The 20665-nt window shown below is 39.5% G+C and overlaps 1 protein-coding gene across 2 annotated transcripts in view; it reads right to left on the bottom strand.

Moving 5' to 3' along the window:
- Nucleotides 1-20665, bottom strand: part of RC3H1 (ring finger and CCCH-type domains 1) — a 66537-nt gene that overhangs the window by 33928 nt on the left and 11944 nt on the right. For both annotated transcript variants that reach the window (XM_053914582.2, XM_053914581.2), the window contains exons 2-5: nt 6632-7010; nt 3550-3670; nt 2638-2877; nt 2035-2210 (exon numbers count right to left, since the gene is read on the bottom strand). In XM_053914582.2, the coding sequence (XP_053770557.1) occupies nt 2035-2210; nt 2638-2877; nt 3550-3670; nt 6632-6862 (768 nt within the window). In that variant the 5' untranslated portion in view covers nt 6863-7010. The remainder of the gene's footprint in view (nt 1-2034; nt 2211-2637; nt 2878-3549; nt 3671-6631; nt 7011-20665) is intronic.

Genomic DNA, 20665 nt, shown 5'->3' with positions numbered 1-20665 from the left:
GAAAACATATTCCATTCTTATTACAAGAAGATCGAACTTAAATTTTGTTAGGTAAGTCCATAGAGAAACCAAATAGATAAAAAAATCAAGAACTACAGTTACAAAAATGAAACATATTTTGATATTTTGCCACTATTAAAAAGTAAGTCAAAAGACCAAATGCGCAAGCCTAAGTGTGAGAACACCTCCTCAACATAGGCTAACCCTCATTAACACGCAGACTGTGCTTTCTACGTGATGCACTGAGGTTCCCTGGACTTGGCTCTCAAAGGTTTCTGTAACTAAAAACCACCAAGGGTTTCCAGGAGATGCAACATCTGAAGTCCTGGAACTGTGCTGTGCTGAGAACCACCAGAATTGTCCCACAGCTTGAAAAGGTTCTCAAATGGAAATGAGAGATGCTGGAAGGGCACAACTAGAATGCAGCTCGAAGAACACGTACACCTGCAAAGCGGAATGGGAACCAGAGTCTGACCTGAGTCCCACCAGGAAGACAAAATGGGTACTGGCACAAACTCTGCCACAGCGAGTAAAGGTGAGGGCAAGGACCTAGTGCAGTATAAGATAAATCTCTTCGTGGGTGAGAGTGTGGTATAAACGCCACCAAGAGAAATAGTCATGACCCAAGTGAAAAATAACTGCACTTGTACAAGTGTCCAATCTTTTAAAAAATTACTGTTAACACTTTTAATTAGGATTGAGAAGTTCACCTGGTGGGTACATGGGGTTTCTGAGCCCCTTGTTATTCTTCGCAGGGGAAGGTGGGCTTTCCCTTCCTTCTGTAAGCTTCCCGTATTGTACCTGCCTGGTGCTGTTAATGGAGAACAAGTCACACTGAAAGCAGACAGACATTCTGGATTCTAGTACACAATCATGTTGTTACAAGCACTTATAACAAATGTGCGTTATTCAGGGACAATCTGGACCAGCTGGAGTTATTTTGGCTCGAGGCTCTGACAGCTCCAGAGGCACCTGAGAAAAGTGACAGGTATGGGCACACACCTGAAGTGCACACCACATTTTTAGTATATAATCTGACTCTAGAAAGCGAATAAGGTTGGCTTTTAGATACAGCTTTAAAATAAATTCTTGCCCTGCACAGGTAGCTCAGCTGGTTAGAGTACCACCCCGTTATACCAAGGTCAGGGCACACACAAGAATCAACCAATGAATGCACAGATAGGTGGAAAGACAGATGGATGTTTCTTTCTTTTTTTCCCCTGTCTCCATTCCTCTCTCTGAAAATCACTCATTAAAATTTTTTAAAAATAAATAAGTGAAATGAAATTTTAACATTAATTCTATATACTCTCCTATTGATTTTGTGGGTCATTTGATTCTTTTCAAAAAATGAGAGAACAGAATTTAGTAGGATGGCTAATGTCAGATTTTTTTTTAGTTTGAGTGTCAGGTGAGGGAATGGGGTGACCTCAGGAGTGGATTTCCACGTAGGCTGGATGAATTGACAACATTTTAGAGGCACGCCTCCCTGGTCCACGCAGCACTGCCTATGTGTTGTATCAGAAGCAAGAAGCGCTGACATTAGGAAACAAGATGAACAATGAATGAGACATAGAGGGCGCTGGTGTGGGAAGCAGAACAGAATCCACCTGGAATACGAAGTCCGCCCAGCATTACTACCTATCCTGAAACCCCAACGGCAAATGGAGCCCCTGTACCCTACGTGAGGAACTGTCTCAGAGCAAACAGCCAAAGGCAGCGTACTGTCTGCTTCCGTGGCTCTCTCTGTTCAGACCATTTCTTTTTGTTTCTTGGTGGAAAACTGACACAGCTTATTAGTCTCTCCAAACACAAAAATCTCTAAGGCTTGGTTTGATCTACATATTGTTCAATATCTAACATCCAAATTTAATACAAAAAAATTTAACTTTAATAGGACACTATCTATATTCTTTAAAAGAAAAATTGAGTTTTCTGAAAAGACACAGGCACCTTGATTAAACTCCAAGTCGTACTACTTGCTTAGGGAAAGGACAGTGTTTCCTTTAGGCGGAAATGTAGCAAAGTTCATACCTTGAAGCAGGAGGCTCGATAAAGGAGCTGGACAACATGCCCAATGCTAGTTTTGGAGGCTTGAGGGAACCGGGGCTCCAACCTTTGCACCACAAAGAGAACCAATACTTTTCTTGACAAAGCAGAACCATCTTCTAAGGCCAGGAGAACCAGCTTTAGAGCTTCCTCCTGCATTGCTAAGAAAAGATGGGCAAAACCAAAATTTATCATGTGCAGGGATAAGATAAATCCACTTATTGGAAAGGCAAAATTCAATAATTTTTGCAGGTGTCACCTGATAAACAGATAAGGTAATAACAGATACACTCTTTAAGCTTTTGGGGGCATTTTTGTATTACATTCTGTATATTTTATTTAGGAAAGCAGATAAAAAGGTAATACATTTAAGAAAAACTTCTATCAAAATGAACAAACTTTGGCCTTAAGGGAAGCTTTAAGTGCTCTGAAAAACTAACATGGAATTACCCAGGCCATGATTATCAAGTGGGAATATCGCTTGATAATAATAGAATTTGCAATGAACTAGCCTTTGTACATATTTCTAGTTCCTACATCATACTTTCAGAATTACTGGTATAGTAGCCATGAAATTTAATTCTATACCTGGTCCAAGGAACTGGCAGCCCCGGGCCCTGACCGCTGCCCAAAGATTAGAGGAGAGTTGTTGAGGATTCTGGTGCTGGAGAATGAGCTCTGTAACTGTCCGTTCCCCTAAAGATCGAGCTGCCCGCATGGCACGGATCCTGCCTTCTTCTTCCACTAGCTGGCAGTGGACCAGGGTCACCAGCTTCCTCTGCATCGGGCGACTCAGAACACTCTGAGTAGTGCTGTTCAGACCCACTCCTTTAAAAGAGAGTAGAAAGTTATTCCTCGGTTTACAATGCAATTTCAGAGGCCAGGAAAACTTCCTCTGATGGGCTGACTGACTTATGGGTATGTGAACAGTTCTGGGTTCTGCTAGAATATCTAAAATGAATAATAAAATTACACAAGTGAAGCGTTGTGAAGCATTTTTAGAAGTACACAAAAGCTGTTACCTCATGCGAATATTCCTGACATTAAATATACCCTTACTCATTTTAGTCACGGAGAAATAAAGATCGAGAGGCCAGACAGTAACCCTTAGTTGAAAACTCACATCTGGAGGTCACGACAGCTCTGGCATGTTATTTCATAGTGGTTACTCTCACCTTCCCAATGACAACATGCTGTAATGGCCAGACAGTAACAGCAACTTCCGATTTCACTACAGCCCCTGCAGCACGCCATACAAAGGTGAATCGAGGGCAGATGATTCAGAGCTGTCAAATGCTGGTGAGCCCTTCTGACACTGTTACTGCATTTACACTTGTATTTTCTTTGGCAACTCATTCAAGTAATGTTTCCAACAGCACCTAAACCCTCATTCACTACTGTATTTGGTGCGGTTTGTAATCATGTCATTTAGGACCAGTGAGTTTGGTTTCCAATAAACAAATGACACTGGTCTGGCATTGATAACTGCATCCCATTTACCTCTAGCACTGCTGAGTGGTTTCAGGTACAATGCTAATTCTTCTACACATCTCTTGGCTTCCTCATAATGCTTCGTGTCTTCAACCCCACTACACAGAGTAATGGGCGGCTGCTCAGGGACCTAGAGGTCAAAAGAAAAGGTCTCCTTCAGTGCTTGCTAATCAACCAAACAAAAGTGGTACTGCGTGTACATGTGCACTGCCCCTTAACACCGGTAACATCAAAGCTCCCACTAAGTTTACTGAATTATTTTTTATTTTTTTAAGATTTTATTTATTAATTTGTAGAGAGAGAGGAAGGGAGGGAAAAAGAGAAAAAGAGAAACATCAATCAGTTGCCTCTCCAACAAGAGACCTTTGGCTTTGCAGGATGATGCCGAGCCATACCAGTCAAGGCTAAATTGGCTGGATTCTTAAAAGAACCCATGTTGTTTTAACTGCTACCCCTACCATATATTTCTTCCCAACCCCCACCAACCCTACAAAAAACCAAATCTATCAATATTTTCTGTTTCTATGGATTTGCCTATTTTGGACATTTCATATAAACAGAATCATAGAATCATACAATAACTTCCAAAATGACTGCACCGTTTTGCATTCCCACCAGCAATAAATGAGTTTCTGTTGTTTCACAGCCTCGCCAGCATTTGGTGGTGTCAGCGTTTCAGATTTCAGGTATTCTAAATGATGTGTAGTAGTATTTCACTGTTTTAATTTGCAATTCCAAATGACAAATGATGCTGAGCTCATTTATTTGTTCATTTGCCATCTCTGTATCTTCTTTGGTGAGGTGTTTATTCGGATCTTTGCCTATTTTAAAATTACGTTCTTTTTATTAAGTTGTAAGAGGTTTTTGTATATTCTGGACACAAGTTTCTTACCAGACAGAGGAGTTACAATTATTTCCTCCCATTCTGTGGGTTGTTTTGTTCACTGTCTTAACAACGTCCTTTGAAGCACAAAGTTTTAAATTTTGATTTAGTTCAATTTATCTTCTGTCTTGTGCTTTTGCTTTCATATTTAAAAAAACTACCGCCTACTCAAAGGTCACCAATACACGCAGGCCTACATTTCTGCTAAGGTTTTGAGGTGCTAGCTGCTACAGTGGATCCTCTGATCCACGCAGTCAATTTTTGTACATGGTGTGAGGTAGAGGCCCAAATTCCTTCTTTTACACTTGGATATCAAGTTTTCCCAGAACCATTTGTTGGAAAGACTGGCCTTTCCCCACTGAATGGTTTTGGCAACCATGTCAAAAATCATCTGACCACATGTGGGTTTATTTCTGAACCCTCCATTCTGTTCCCCTGATCTGAACATGTCTTTATGCCAGTACCACACCCCCTCGATCACTCTAGCTTAGCAGTTTCAACATCAGAAAGTGTGATTCCTCTAACTTTGTCTTCTTTCTGAAGAATTGTTTTGGCTATTTGAAGTCCCTTGTGGTTCCATATGAGTTTTAGGATGAATTTTTCTACTTTTGATAAAAAAAGAACACCACTGGGATTTTGACAGAGCTTACCCTAAATCTGTAGATTACCTTGGGTACTATTCCATCTTAATAATATGAAGTCTGCTCAGCCATAAGCACATGATATCTTCCATTTATTTACGTCTTTTTAAATTTCAGCAATGTTTTATGGTTTTCAGGATACCAGTCTTTCACCTCCTTTGCTAAATTTATTCTTCTTTGATGCTACTCTAAGTGGAATTGTTCTCTTCATTTCTTTTTGGACTGTTCTCTGTCAGTGTATAGATATGCAGCTGATTTTTGCTGGTTGATTTTATATCCTACAACTTTGTTTAATTAATTAATTAGCTCTACCAGTTTTTAGATGGAAATCTTTATGTGTTAAAATACATACTATTCTATCCTCAAAACTTCACAAACATTAGCTGTTTCTGTTAAAGACATGAAAGGCCTTGTATAATTTTGTTAACCAGCGTCACCCTAGGAAATTCAGTGAAAAGAAAAACATGACAAGGCCTTACTCGTTTTGTAGAAAAAGAATCAGTTCATCCTTAAACATCTTTAGGAAAACAAGTAAGCCTTGATTATTTGTCATTAAGATATTGTATTTCTCAATTACCTCCTAGTAAGTCAATTTTTAAAATGTTTCCAAAATGTGATACTGGAATTTTCTAAATAAAAAGTGATTTTGAAATAAAAAGCACAGGCAGAAAAGAGAAACAATCAGCTGCACCTTCCCCGCTGGCAAATGTTCTGTAGTATTGTTGGTGACGCCTTTCGGTAAGAACTGCCCGCTTTATCTCCAACACACCATACTGACCTTCTCTGCTGTATGGCAGCTTTTAGGAAGGTATCCGTGGGGTTAGATTCGAAGTTCCAATATATTTATTCAGATAATGATCTGTGCTAAACACATGGCACTTCAGACTCACATTATGCAAATTAACCCAGTAAGGGATTATTTAAATGAATCACATGTAGCTCTCAAAAACTTGCCTCTCCTGGCTTTGTGAAACCTTCTGAGGATACCATGGATCGCTAATTTGAGAATACTGACATAAAACTTTCAGAGTGTTCCTTTCAGAATTACCACACTGTATTTTATAGGTACCCAGGGATATCTGCTCCTACTCTAGACACCTGGCTCCCAAAGGCTGTGCCCTACAGCTTTTGTCACCTTCTTCATCTTTCATTTCGGCGTCTGCTAAGTTGAACTCTCAAGCAGCTTCACCTTTCTTATTAAGTAAAATGCAATGGTTTTTTGAACAATATTTTCCTGCTAAGAGGCCCTTGTGACTGACTTCCTAGGTTTCTCTAGCGATCTGAATAGCTCAAGTTGCTGTGAGAGTCTGACCCCAGACTGGAAGATTGTTGCTGCACGATGATGAGACTCACTGGACTGCCACCTAATTCTCCTAACAGACTGAAGGAAAGGGCTTGCACAGGACCGAACAGAATTCTATCTATTTAAATAGAGGGCAACACTCCCCGGGTTTAATTCAGCCATTTTCTCTCAGGAGGAAAACAGAGAGAGACAGAGAGAGAGAGAGAGAGAGAGAGAGAGAGAGAGAGAGAGAAATTACAAAGTATCATAAGTGACACACCATACCTGAGCACCCACGAGCTGCAGCAATGCCGAGTTCACCGGGAGGAGCTCGATGTCTGTATTGATAGTGGTCTGGTCGAATGGGCAAGCCTTGCGGTGGAGCTTATTTAGGCACATCTTGCAGACAGTATGGCCACAACCCAAACTGATGGGCTTCCGAATTGTTTCGTCAAAAGTCTGAGTGCAAATCGGGCAGGAAAGGAAATCCGTCCACTGCGGAGCTTGTACAGGCATTGCTTCTGGAGTCACAATTCACTAACACACGCGCACACACACAAATATCTAAAGCAAAGATTCCACTGGAATCAAAATCTTTGAAAAAAGTTTATCTTTTTTTAAATATTTTCTGTAGATACAGTCAGCACATAGTGTGAAATATAACCTGGAAAACAAAGAAAAAGAAAAAAAATGAGTCCTCCTTTTTAAATTAAACTGTGTCTTCTCATCCCACTACCCACAACCTTTTATACCCCGGTTATGTCACCACAGCCCATTTTTCTGCACTTTTACAGAATCAGAGCTGTAACAAAACATTTAGTCTCAGCCCCTCAGTTTAAAGACTGGGGACAGACCCCAGAAAGATGAAATAACTTGTCTAAAGGGACACTTGAAGTTAGTAATAAAATTAAAAAGAACGGATCTAAGTGTCTCAAATTTATCTAAATCTATGGTTGTTTAATATTTTTAAAAAATTAGCCTTTTAAAAATTTATTAATTTGGAGAGGGAGACAGACACACAGATGTGTTGGCCCACTAACTCATGCATTCATTGGTGGATTCTTCCATGTGCCCTGACTAGGGATTGAACCTGCAACCTTGATGTATCGGGACAACACTCTAACCAACAGAGCTACCTGGCCAGGGTCTGAAACTTAGCCTGTTTAAGGTGGTTCCTAATGTTCTTGTTTTTGGTCTGCACACCAGCTGCATGAATCTGTTCATCTGAAATTTCATCAAGCTCTACACATATGATATGTACACTCCTATTAAGAGGGCTTTTTAAAAAAATTGGCCTGAAAGAAAAACTAACTTAAAATACTTTATCATCATTTGGTATGGTAATGAGATAAAAAGAGGCTAGGTTTTTTTAAGGTTTATTTTTAAGGGTTTTAGATATTCTTAAGAGTTTAATTTACTAGTAGATGTCATTAAGCCCCAGGCACAGACTATACTTATTGCTATAGGACGTTGTGTTACAACAACACAGTTAGTATTATTTACTTCAAGAGACCTTTTAAATCCCCCAACTTTAAGAATGACAGAATAGTTATAACTTACCAGAACCCATATACAATCAATTTCCACTATCTACCCTCTATTTTTGGTGGAGGATAAAAGCCAAATCACAAAACTCATCACCTGTAACACAAAGAAATTTTCTTCGTGTATAAAACCCTACCAGAAATGTCTAGCACGTATCTTGAACAATACCTATCACACTTACTCTAACTGTAGTGTCTAAAAATGAGAACTGACACACACAAAATGAGAACTGACACACACAGCAGTAAAGTAACAGTATTACAAACTCTTAAAAATTTTATTATGCTCAGTAGAGACTACTTACAAAGATTTTTAAAATTTATTTAAGCTGTAATTAACTAGAAAAGTAATCTACACATTGTATTCTTCAAGTGTTTCATTTAATTCACATTTTACTGAGATAACTCCACCTTAAATACAAGCCCATTATTGATGAGAACAGTTTCTAGGAATACAAAACTGGTATCCACTTATTCAGCAAATATTTAACTAAGCGCTACTACGTGCCAGACTCTGCTTGAATTGCTGGAGAAATAGTGAAACGGCAGAGTCCTAACATCTGCCCTCTGAGTAACCTCAGTTTTGTTTGGATTTCGGCAAAGCGTGCTACCAGATACACGGACAACGTAAGAACACTCAATGCTCTAGCAGGCAGTCACCAAGTTAATTTCACATGCAAGATCCAAAAGTCATCCGCATGTGTGTGCAAACGGCCCTTGCAGTGACAAGAAATAATAGAGATTGCCCAAATTTTGATTTCTATGTTTTAATTATACTTTCTTTTTTAAAAGTATTTTGTTTATGCTATTACAGTTGTCCCAATGTTTCCCCTTATGCTCCCCTCCACCCAGCCCCTCCCAATTATAAATACTTTTAATAAAATAGATGATGAGTAGCTATAAGTATGTTTATATGAAATCATTACTACTTAATAAATTGAGACTATCACTGGGAATGCTAAAAAAAAGACAATACGGTTTCTGGTTACTCTACTGAACAGTGAAGGCAAATGCCACAGTTACGCATGGGGTTGCAGGATGCTCCAAAATAGAGAGCGAAAAAAGGTAAGTGTTTAGAGGACATAATATTCAAAACGAGAACTGGTTACAGTCAGAAAATGTTTGCTGACACTGACTAAGTATCACCCATATGAACGTTTCTCTAGATTAGCGTGGCTTTATGTTAACACCGGATCAGATCAAAGGATCTGATCCACGCGTCAATCCCTGAAAAGTACAGTTACGGGTTCCTTACTTTTTACTAGTGTGGCCTGTAGAGAACCTGAAATCTGTTAATCATAAAGTTAAGATAAAACACAACACTCTATTCCTATTCCCTTAAACACCATAAACTACACAAACCCGGAAGAACACAAACGGTAAGTGTTTTACTGTACGTCATTATAATCTTCACTACTTATACGACTAAGTGCCACATTCTGTGCTAAACGCCCTACACAGAGCAAACCTATAACGGGCAGGTAATTACGGTACCCCGTTCTACAGATACAGAAATGGAGGTTGTGCCTGGCTGAGTAAGCTAAAGAGAAATAGAGGTGAGATATTAACCCAGATATTCTGGCTCGAACTCTCAACTGTATCACCACCCATGGATTAAAGGTTAACTGTAAAGACGGAAGAACTACTCGCAGTTTCATTTAAACACCAGTGTCACAGAGCTGCATTCCCTACTAGCTACTGACTTCACGGTAATTCCATTCTCCTGGCAAGCTCATTGCCAGATCTAATGGTCAGGTTGTTGTTCTGACAGTAGTTGTCTTCTCAACAAGATATGACACAGGCGACTACTCCCTCCTTGTTGAAGGGGTCAGTGAGCCACAACGTTCCCCTCAGCCTCCCCAGCTCACTGGCTGTGCTCCTGATCTCTTCGTCCCAAATTCTGGAGGCATCATGCCTCTGTCTCACGTTTCCTTTTCCCATTCTCTAGCTAAAATTCTGAAATGGCTTCCCAGTACATTCAGAATAAAATTGGGATTTCTTATTCTGGTTTATAAAGCCCTAAGTGATATGACCTGTAATTTAGCTCTCCAACTTTCTCTAACCCTTACCCCAGTCACCCCACTACTCACCAGCTACTCAAGTGAAGCTTAGTCCCATCACAGAATGTCAGTATTAGGTTGGTCAGAAAGTCATTTTTTCCATAAAAGACATGTTTTCCATTTTTCACCAATAACTTCATTGATTTGGATATTTGAGTGTGTCGGCTATCTCCTGCTACTGGCTTCCGGTGGGTAGAGGCCAGGGGTGCTGCTAAACATCTTCCAATGCGTAAGACAGCCCCACAGCAAACGCTTATTTGGCCAAAATGTCAACAGTACCAAGTAACTCTGCAAACCACTTTTTTTTTTTTTTAAGATTTACTTATTTATTTTAGAGAGAGGGGAAGGGAGGGAGAAAGAGACGGAGAGAAACATCAATGTGTGGTTGCCTCTCGTGTGCCCCCTATTGGGGACCCGGCCTACAACCCAGGCCTGTGCCCCACCTGGGAATCGACTTGGTGACCCTTGGGTTTGCAGGCCGGCACTCAATCCACTGAGCCACACCAGCCAGGGCGCAAACCACTTTTGACACATTCGATCAGTCTCAGCACCTTCTCCACATGCTGCACAAATTTGTTTTTGCGTTTCAGTTGAGTTTTTTACCTTCCTTGAAATAATAAAGCATAATATACTGAAAATGATGCTTATCTTCTTCCATCTTCAACATTAAAATGGCTGGACAAAAATTCACCAATATTGATGTCTTTTTTAAGTGCACGCTGATATGACAGCTGTCACAATACAATCTTAATGAAATTGTTTCAAATGAAGTTAAAGACAACTAAACACTACTACAGCCATTGTTGGGAAAAAAACTAAACAAACTTTTTGTCCAACCCAATACTAGTCTCTCTGTCTAATGTTTGAATTGGAGGCCACCCTTTATCACTTATAATAGAAGCCACCAAAAATGTCAACTCTTCAGAAGACCTTCCTGACCACTTAAAACTCTAAAATAACCTCTAAATCCCTCTCCAGTCCATCACTATATTTAAATTCTATACCAAACATGTCCATCATCTATAAGTTGCATTTTCTTGCTTATATTTTAATGTTTTTACTCAATATCTATATTCCCCTATTAGAATACAGACTACTTGAGAAAATAAATGTAATCTGTGTTGTTCACGAGGAAAGCTAGGGCTCCTCACTATAATTCTGGCACACTAAAATTTTGCATATAATTTCAAAGAGTTTGCAGAATGGTGAAAATCTACTCAGATCTCTAGGCCATTTAAAGACTCAAACCTGTATGTTTCTTTTATGAATCTTAAAATTTGAGGTTTCCATATTCCAGCAGCATGGAATATGGAACAGGCAGAAAGAAATGGTTGACATCGTTTTACAAACTTAAAACACCTCACTGATCTCCCACATGAGTTCAGATCAGTGCTGTTACATATAAAGTTTTCCAAATTATTGTTGTAACAAGAATTGTTTTAAAAAGAATCGTGAAACTTTATTGTGAAAGATAGAGAACATCGAGTTCTATCCTAATTTTTCAAGATGAGATAACATTTATTTATGTTCCTATAATAACAAGTACTACAAAACTTTTTGAAACACCTCTTTTCATTTAATCCTTAAAACCCAGAGAATTTGGAATCATTTTCCATCTTTTTTACAGAGAAGTAAAACAGCATTCAGAAAGCTTGTCCAAGATCACACAGGTAGTAAGTGGCAAAGTCAAGTCACAACACCCTCAAGCTAATGCTTGACACTACAGCCTATGTAATTTCCACTACACCAGTTGGACATGGCAGAGACCAAAGACACGTAACAGGGCTTCGCGTGTTACTTGTCATGCTTTACTGATAATCAGGCAGCTCAACAGAGCAGAGTGGGGGTTAGAAACCAAGTTGCCGAGTCCCTGGTTTCAGTGTCCCCTGCACCCTTCGGATCACCCTGCGTATCCGAAGAGGGTCTTTTAGTGCATTGTGGTATTTGGTCACAGTGCGAAGGGTAATGTGAAGAGTGGCAGTGCGAAGGCACTGCAGAGGCAGGCATGACCACTTCATCGTTTTCGGTGTTCCCTAGTCTGTATACTATCCTCACAGATCCCAGCCCACGGAGACCTCCTTCAAGGCCCAGTAGGAAGAGCAACCTAGCAAAGCCCGTGTGACTTCTCTCTCTCACTGCTGGGCCCTGGAAAACCTCGGTTCTGTCATACCAGCAGCATGCCCACTTTAAGAAAACATGACAGGTAAAAATTCTAACAGAGAACAAAGACTGCAGTGATCATTCAGATTACAGAAAGATAATCTACCACGGTATTCATAATAGGGTTCTTTTAATTTTTTTTGCATATTCAAAGGAAAAAGTTTATTAAGATTCACATTATGATAAATGATAAAATTCAAATATCCTTCTCTTGATAGAGTTTAACTTTTGTATCCTTTTCTAGGCTTTTCTATAACTCCCTCCCCACCCCTTTCCTATCTATGGTTACATTGACAGATTCACTCCCTCATCCTCACCTGAGGACACTTTTTCATTGCTTTTAGAGAGAGAGGGTTTGGGGTTGGGGGTGGGGTAGACAGAGACACACATCAATGTGAGAGAGAAACACTGACTGGCTGCCTCCCATGCACGTCCTGACCGGGGGATCAAACCTGCGGTCTTTTGGTGCGTGGGACGATGCTCCAACCAACTGAGCCACCCTGGCCAGGGCATATAATAGGGTTCTTTTGAAAGAAAGGCTAGAAATCTTTGTAAAAAAATTGGAAACACTGTGTCCAAAATAGGCAAACAGTTAAACAGAGGTTATGCCTATATTATGGAAACATATAGAAAAATTAAAAGATTTATGCATATAGAAATGGAAAGAGATCCAAAGTATATTGTTGAGTAAAAATAACACCTGTAAACCAATACATATGGTATCATTTGCGTTGAGGGAAAACCCTACGTATTAGTCTTGGTTTTAGTGGATGGAAATGGATGGAAGGAAAAGGTCTAGAAAGGTATCTAACCAACTTAATAGACATTGCACAGCTGGGCAGTGTCTACAACTGCGAATTACTTATACAATGTAAATAAAGTCTAAAGAATGGAAATAAGAGAAGCTAAGAGTACATTTAGAACACGATTTAGGCTATTCCTAAGATAATTACTATAAGACTACTCAAAATATTTTTCCTTATTAAACCGACATTTTAACACATTTGGGTAAGCTACATCATCAAAACTTATTAGTTCTTTTCAAATTCATTAAAAATCTTTATACATTTCCCTATAATTTATGTTTCAAAGAACTAGCATAATTTGTTAATTTTATATATAATTAGTTCCATCTCTATTAGCCTAGCAAAATGAGGCATATTGTTGCTAAACTCTTACATTTTCTAATAAAACTTCTCTTAGAGACAATTACAACAAACTTGATAGAGTAAATATACAGAATTAGTACCCAATTCTTCACTAAAAATAAAAGCATTCTTTTGACCATACTGATAAGTTTGAGAGATCAAAGAGAAAATAGTCTTTTACAATAAAACATGACTCTGCCTGGGAAATTTGATGATTAAGACTAGTAATGATTCAATTTCAGGAATTACAAAAACATAAAGGTTTTTCAGAGACTCAAAAAGTCATCAATTATGGTTATTAGATCTAAGAAGAATTTTTTCTTCATTCTTTAAACATTTTTGTCCAAAGTCATCTTTCTAAACATACTCCAAGCTTCTCAAAGACCGTGTTTACATCATCTTCAACCACAAAACATATCTAAACCACAGAGGACATATGGCTTAGTGAATGTGATAAACATTCTTTCGGTCAAGAGTAAACATATAAGCCCCGGCTGGTGTGGCTCAGTGGACTGAGTGCCGGCCTGTGAACCAAAGGGTCATCGGTTCAATTCCCAGTCAGGGCACATGCCTGGGTTGCCAGCCAGGTCCCCAGTTAGGAGCGTGCGAGAGGCAACACACATTGATGTTTCTCTGTTTCTCTTTCTTTCTCCTTCCCTTTCCCTCTCTCTAAACATAAAAATAAATTTTTTTAAAGAGTAAACATATGAAATAAAATTACTAAATACCAACTTCCAGCTTCTTTACACTTCCTCAGAGTAATGTTTCATCGGGGAAAAACCCCTAAATGATTCTATTAATTAAAGCACACGTGACAAAGCCTGCAGATAAATCTTTACATCTTAGGGCTCAGCCTCAGCCTAGCTCATTAGGGCTAATTCTACTGGAATCTTCCTAATCAGAAGCAGAGCATGAATGATGAGTCCTCTTTATTTTTTAAAAAATCTGAAACAGTGACTCTGATGCTCAGTGACGAGAGCAATGGTTAACTTTCCCACCAGTTTAAAGAAGGTTTACTCTCCTATGTAAATGGCAATGAGAGATTTTACTGCAGATAAATGATAACAGGTAATACAGAATTCACATGATAATTAAATGGATATCAGTCCACCTTGAAGAAGGTCCAAATTAATAAATATCATTATCACTCCCCCAATAATAGACATTTTTATGCCAGAAAGAGTGCTCCCAGAAAGCATCTGAAAGATGGTTTTATTTGGTTACAAGCCTTGTTCATGCCCCTAACTAGAACTACTGTACACATTCTGACGTTTCACATTTCACTAAACTTATCCCAGCTTCTAAATTCTGGTTACAAACCATCACTTTAAAATCTCTAAGTATTTATACTAATAAGTAAATCATTAATATTATCACTTGACTTTTGTCAGAACTTATTTACAAAGAAGTAAGATCTTAGAGTAAGATTACTCCAATGAACAACAGCAAGACCGAGGACTCACCCCACCAGCTCAGTGACTAGTCCGCAGGGTCCGACTCCCACTCCCCTAGCTGCCATGCAGCCACTCAGTTCAGACCCACGGCTCTGCAAGACAACAAATACCTGTATGCTTGAGCGTCACAGGTTTACCTGTGTGATTAAAGCGACTGCTAAAGAGCTGCTATAGACAAACTTACGACCACCTGCAGCATAAGAGAGTCTGGTTTTCTGAAAATCTAAATCTACCATAAATCTAAACCACAGTATAAACTCTCACCAGGAACCAGTATTTGTTAAGTACCAACAAGGTGTCAGCATTAGATACTATATATAGAAAATGTTCAGTGTTCTATATATAGTATCTAATCAATTAAATGCTCAGAGCAATGCATATAGCTGTAATGTAATTATCCCCATTTTAAAGATAAAGAAACCAAAGTACAGAGAAGTATGCAAAGACTCAAGGCAAGTAAGCGGCAGGACTATGGTTCAAACTCATGCAGGGCTCACCACAAACGAATACCCTATAGTGTGTGCCACCTTATAGATGAAAGTCAATAGTCATTAAGGTGAGGGGCTTCTGGGGGTGAAGGAGATGTTCTGGAATTGGATTGTAGTGATGGTTGCCCAGTTCTGTAGATTTACTAAAAATCATCGAATCGTGCACTTAAAACAAATTTCTGCATGCAAATTATACTTCAATAAAGCTGCTAAAATAGTCATTAAAAGCTTTTCATAAAAAGTCAGTTATCAAATTTTTAAATGCAGTAACTTAAAAATATAGACACTTCAGATTTGTTATATGGGCACAGCAATATCTGGAGGTTACATTTACATGTATCACAGACACTTAAGAAACTGTTGAAAAAATGTATTAACCATCTCCTCTATTACAGGTTCATTTTATCTGCCTCTGATTAGGAGGGAGAAACATGGAAATTAGAATTCATCGAGTATCTACTCTGGGCCAGTCACTCCTCTGAGGCATTACCACACCCATGTTCTAGATAACTCTTGAGTTTCTAAGGCATTAAATAACCTGCCTGAAGCTAAACATTGTGGAGCTGAGACTAAAAACTCAGTTCTTCTTTGAGGTGTAAGTTGTTTTGAAAAAGATATTATATCAAACAAAACCTAGTGTCTTCAACGAGACAATCTTGATCTATTCCCACCTGCCCTGCCCTATGAAATGAGTTTAACTCATCTTTCTTGGCCTTAACCTGCCATTTTTCCAGAACATTTCCACAGCAACCAACACAACGGGCAACATTAGAGAAAAAGTTTTAACTATCTTGAAAAATGAAGCTAAAAGCAAGAAATAGAAAAGAAGAAGAAGAAATGAAGGCTTATTATAACCCTACTCAGTGTTACCATGGTACATTTACACAATGGAATTCTATGCAGCAGAGAGAAAGGAGCTTATACCCTTTGTAATGGCATGGATGGAACTGGAGAGCATTATGCTAAGTGAAATAAGCCAGGTGGTGAGGGACAAATACCATATGATCTCACCTTTAACTGGAACATAATCAACAGAAGAAAAAAGCAAACAAAATACAACCAGAGACATTGAAATTAAGAACATTGTAACAATAGCCACAGGGGAGTGGGGAGGGGATAGTGGGGAGAGGGGTCTATAGGAGCTACTATAAAGGACACAAGGACAAAATCAAGGGGGAGGGTAGAGGTGGGGGAGGGAGGTGGGACTGGCTGGGGTGGGGTGGAGGGAAGGGGAGAAAATGCAGACAATTGTAACTGAATAAAAATAAATTAATTTTTAAAAAAGAATATCAATGTACAGATAAAATGGTAGTTTGAGATTTTTTAGAAGAATTAAGGTTTTCCCAGCAATATCCTGTGAAGACCCAATTTTGATTGTAAAAGTATCTCTTCCCAAAATATATGGATTAATCCTACACTGTACATACATCCTAGATATAAATAATTCCATATGCTAATGTTAGTACCAATGGAGAAATATTTGGGGTATGAAGAGAAGGGTTTATGATTTAGAGGGAGAAAGGCCTGAAAAATAGAACTTGATAGAGAAGAGTTAACAAAGCTGCAAAGGGTTAATTTGGGTATCTTACTTTCCCAGGGTTCAGAGGGACAAAAAGAAACATTTCCACTTTCAATTTAATTCCAAATTAAAAACAGTAAAAAAGATAAAACCATTTCCCCTAGAGGCTGCTTGATGGGAAGCTGAAACAGTACTCTAAGATGTGAATGGCAGTTTCTAACTTTGTGTACACAGTCTGAGGCTCTAGGTTTCTATTCTATGTAACAAAGTTATACATTGTGTATAAACGTGCTATACTGAAGAGGACAATCGGAGGTAATTAAGAGGTGATAGGATGAAAAGGCCAGGCTCAAAAGCATCATCTTTAAAAGACTGAGATACTAAGCAGGAAAAATGTATCCATTATAGCAAAACAGCAAAGGGTTATTTTCTTATTTCAGTTTCTGCATTAATACTCTTCTGAGTAGTACTTATACTATTCTGTCAAGTACATAAATATGTCATCACCAGTTAGTGGTAGTCCAAACATCAAGGACATAATGAGAACTAATAGCTAATATCAGGACTATTTTTTTTAAACATTTTTATTGTTGTTCAATTACAGTTGTGTGCCTTTTCTCCCCATCCCTCCACCCCACTCCAGCCGAACCCACCTCCTTCCCCCACCTCCATCCTCCCCCTTGATTTTGTCCATGTGTCCTTATAGTAGTTTCTGTAATCCCCTCTCCTCACTGTCCCCTCCCCACTCCCCCCTGTCTATTGTTAGATTGTTCTTAACTTCAATGTCTCTGGTTATATTTTGTTTGCTTCTTTCTTCTGTTGATGTTTTTTTTTTTTTTAAGGGAGCAAAGTACAATGAGGGAGAGAAACATCCATGGGTTGCCTTTTGCACACACCCTGAGCGCCCCGGGACAGAAACCCAGGACAGAAACCACAACCCAGGCATGTGCCCTGAGGGAGAATCGAATCTGCGACCTTTCACTTTGTGGGATGACACCAACCGACTGAGTCACACTAGTCAGGGCAAAGTCAGGACTATTTTGGAATACACTATGCATTTTAGTTGATCTGTCATCTTGTTAACTGCTTTCAAATGAAATACAAAATTTTTTTTTATTGCTGTTCAAGTACAGTTGTCTCCATTTTCCCACCTCCTCTTTCCCCCGCCCCGTACACCCCATAAACACGTTTCTGAAACTGGCTGTTCTCTTTGTAAACATTGATGTCTCCTTAATTAATAAGGTTCTTTGCTAAATTATAAAGATAACTCTGTCCAAATACAGAAGAGTCATGAATAAATCTTCAAGATTAGGCCAAATACTTCACTCAGACTTTAGTTTTCCAGGTCACACTCCGAAACCGCCCTCCTGCGGTAAAGACGGCTCCGCTTTAACAAGCTGGCCCGGCGATCCCAGAGGTCATTCTGAGACACACGGCAAACCCGATTGACAAGTAGTCAGTAGTCCTGAATGCAGGGCAAATGCTCACAGTGAAAAGAAAAGCTAACTCACGCCTCATAAATTTCTATTTCAGATTGTTAAATACTAACCTGCGGACTGAGGAATCCAGTGAAACTGAGACATTTTAAGGAGCAGCACTAATACTGTTGCTTTAACTGACCCTCTTTACTATCTCCTTCCCCACCAGCAGTCTTAAGTCCTTGTTCAGAGGGGTTAAAAATACATTTCTATCTCCAACCTATCTTATTTAACTGAAAAAAAAAGTCATTCAATCCCTGTCCCTGTCTTCTCGCAGACTCTATTGTCCACTCCCTAACCCTTCAGTTTTCAAGCTACCACCTTCCCCCACCACGGCTTAGAAAGGGCTCCAGACTGCACACCATCACCCGCTTACCAAGTTAACAGTCCCGTCTCGGTCCTTACCTTACTCCTTTTCCCACAGCAGGCGACAGTGTTGACCAGTTGCTCCAGCCAATGCCACCCTCTTCGATAGGGTGTACCGACTGACAGGCCGCGCCTCGTGTGCCTCTCTGGAGGGGCCCTTCTCTGCCTACCCTTGGAGTGCACACGGTCCCCTCAGAACTCCTCCCTCCCCTCTCTCTACAAACTCTCCCTGAGTGATGGCATCGATGTATCAGCGCTCAGCCACCAACTACATGCAGATGACTTCCAAATCTGTAGCTCAAGGTCAGAGGCCTCAGGGCCAGGGCCATATAACCAGTTGGCTACTGGTCATCCGTGTCCAACTTCAAACCATCTCAGCCTAACCAGGCCTTTTGCTCTCGAAGTCAGTGACAGGGACCAAGCTGCTGGCAAAGGTGTGGGGAATCACCCCAGCCTACTTCCTTCTCCTCAAATCTGCCTCCTCAACTGACGAATCGCCGCGTCCTATTCATTTTATTTCTTTAACGTTTCTTGAAACTATCCCATCCATTCCCAACACCTACGTTTAGGCTACCAACATCTCTTACCTAGATTACTGTGACAATTTCTTATACCCCAACCAAGCAAAGCTAGGCTATAACTGAACTGTAAATTCCTTATAATCAGAGAGTATCTTGGGTTTTCCCCTCCTCTCTTCCTATTTGCTCTATGGTTTTACTACAGAAAAAGCCAGCAAACCTATCAAGCTGGAATACTTACTTGTTTTCTCCATTGGAAAGTCAATTAGGCTAATGGAAAACTTTAAAGCCTTGGCATCCACCATAGCATGCACAGCTCAACAAGGCTATACATATAAGACTCAAATAACACTACAAAGCAACTGGGCCTAAAACACATGCATAGAGTACTACACCCAACAACAGAATTCTTTTCAAATATATATGGAACACTATCCATGACAGGCCACATGCTAGGCCAGCACAGGAACCCTGTAACTTCTTAACCCTACTGGTTTACTTAAAAAACAAATGAACAAAAACCAGGTAATGACATCTATTTCTTTTGAAAAGAGCCACCAGAATATTTTGTTAGAACACACCGAGAAATACTCGGAGGACTAAGACAGAAAATGGCTCCTAGTTTTATACAGAACATATTAAAGTGTGACACACACACACGCACAACTACACAGATCAAGAAGTGCAGCTCAATGAACCGTCACGGAGTGAGCACGTCTGTACACGCAGAATATAAACCACCAGCGCCCCGAAGGCCCCACCACCCTCCCAATCACTACTCCGCTATTCTTCCTCCAAGGTCACTACCGCTCCAACTTAATACTACAGAGGGGGCCTGCCTGTTTTACAGCTCTGTGTGATGAGACCATCAGTGTGTACCCTTCTGCACTCGGGCTCCTGTCACTCAACATTATAGCTGTTAACACTTTTTTTCTACTTATAAACTACTACAAAACATTCCCATTAATGTTTTCAGAATAGGCAAGGCGCATGGGCAACATATTTTTTGCGACGGTCAGGTGATACTGGAGTACATACTCTGACCTAGGGAACGTTTGCATTTTAAATATATAATCTAACATATTTAATAATGATAAAATAGCAATACCATTCATGTTATTAAAATATTGCCCCCATAATCTACTGGCCAAGGCTTAAGAATATTTACATTACTTTCTGTTTATTTTTATGGACTATATCTAATAGAATTTTAATTATTTCCAGAAAAAAAAGTCACAGTGACTTTCAATTACATATATTCGAAAAATAAAGCTACAAAAATAAAGAGGTATGCATTTACTGTCCATTTTAGAATTATTTCTGGACCATTGCCCCAGGCAAAACTTCATTTTGAGTTTAAAAGAATGAACAAATTGCTACATCAACTTCAAACACAGAAGCCTACGCTACAATGTGTCTTATTTACACATTGAACCTTGGTTCTTGAACTTCATTTGTTCTGGAAGGCTGTTTGAGAAGCAATTTGTTGGAAAACCAAATCATTTTCATTTGTCACCCGAGAGACGCATGACTAATCATACAGGTTTCAGCATGAAAGAGTTGTCAAGTCGAGACTCGAGACCC

Source organism: Desmodus rotundus, chromosome 12 (assembly GCF_022682495.2).
Source record: "Desmodus rotundus isolate HL8 chromosome 12, HLdesRot8A.1, whole genome shotgun sequence".
NCBI classification, from domain to species: domain Eukaryota; kingdom Metazoa; phylum Chordata; class Mammalia; order Chiroptera; family Phyllostomidae; genus Desmodus; species Desmodus rotundus.
The sequence above is the reverse complement of the archived record's forward strand: the minus strand, read 5'-3'. Positions and strand labels throughout refer to the sequence as shown.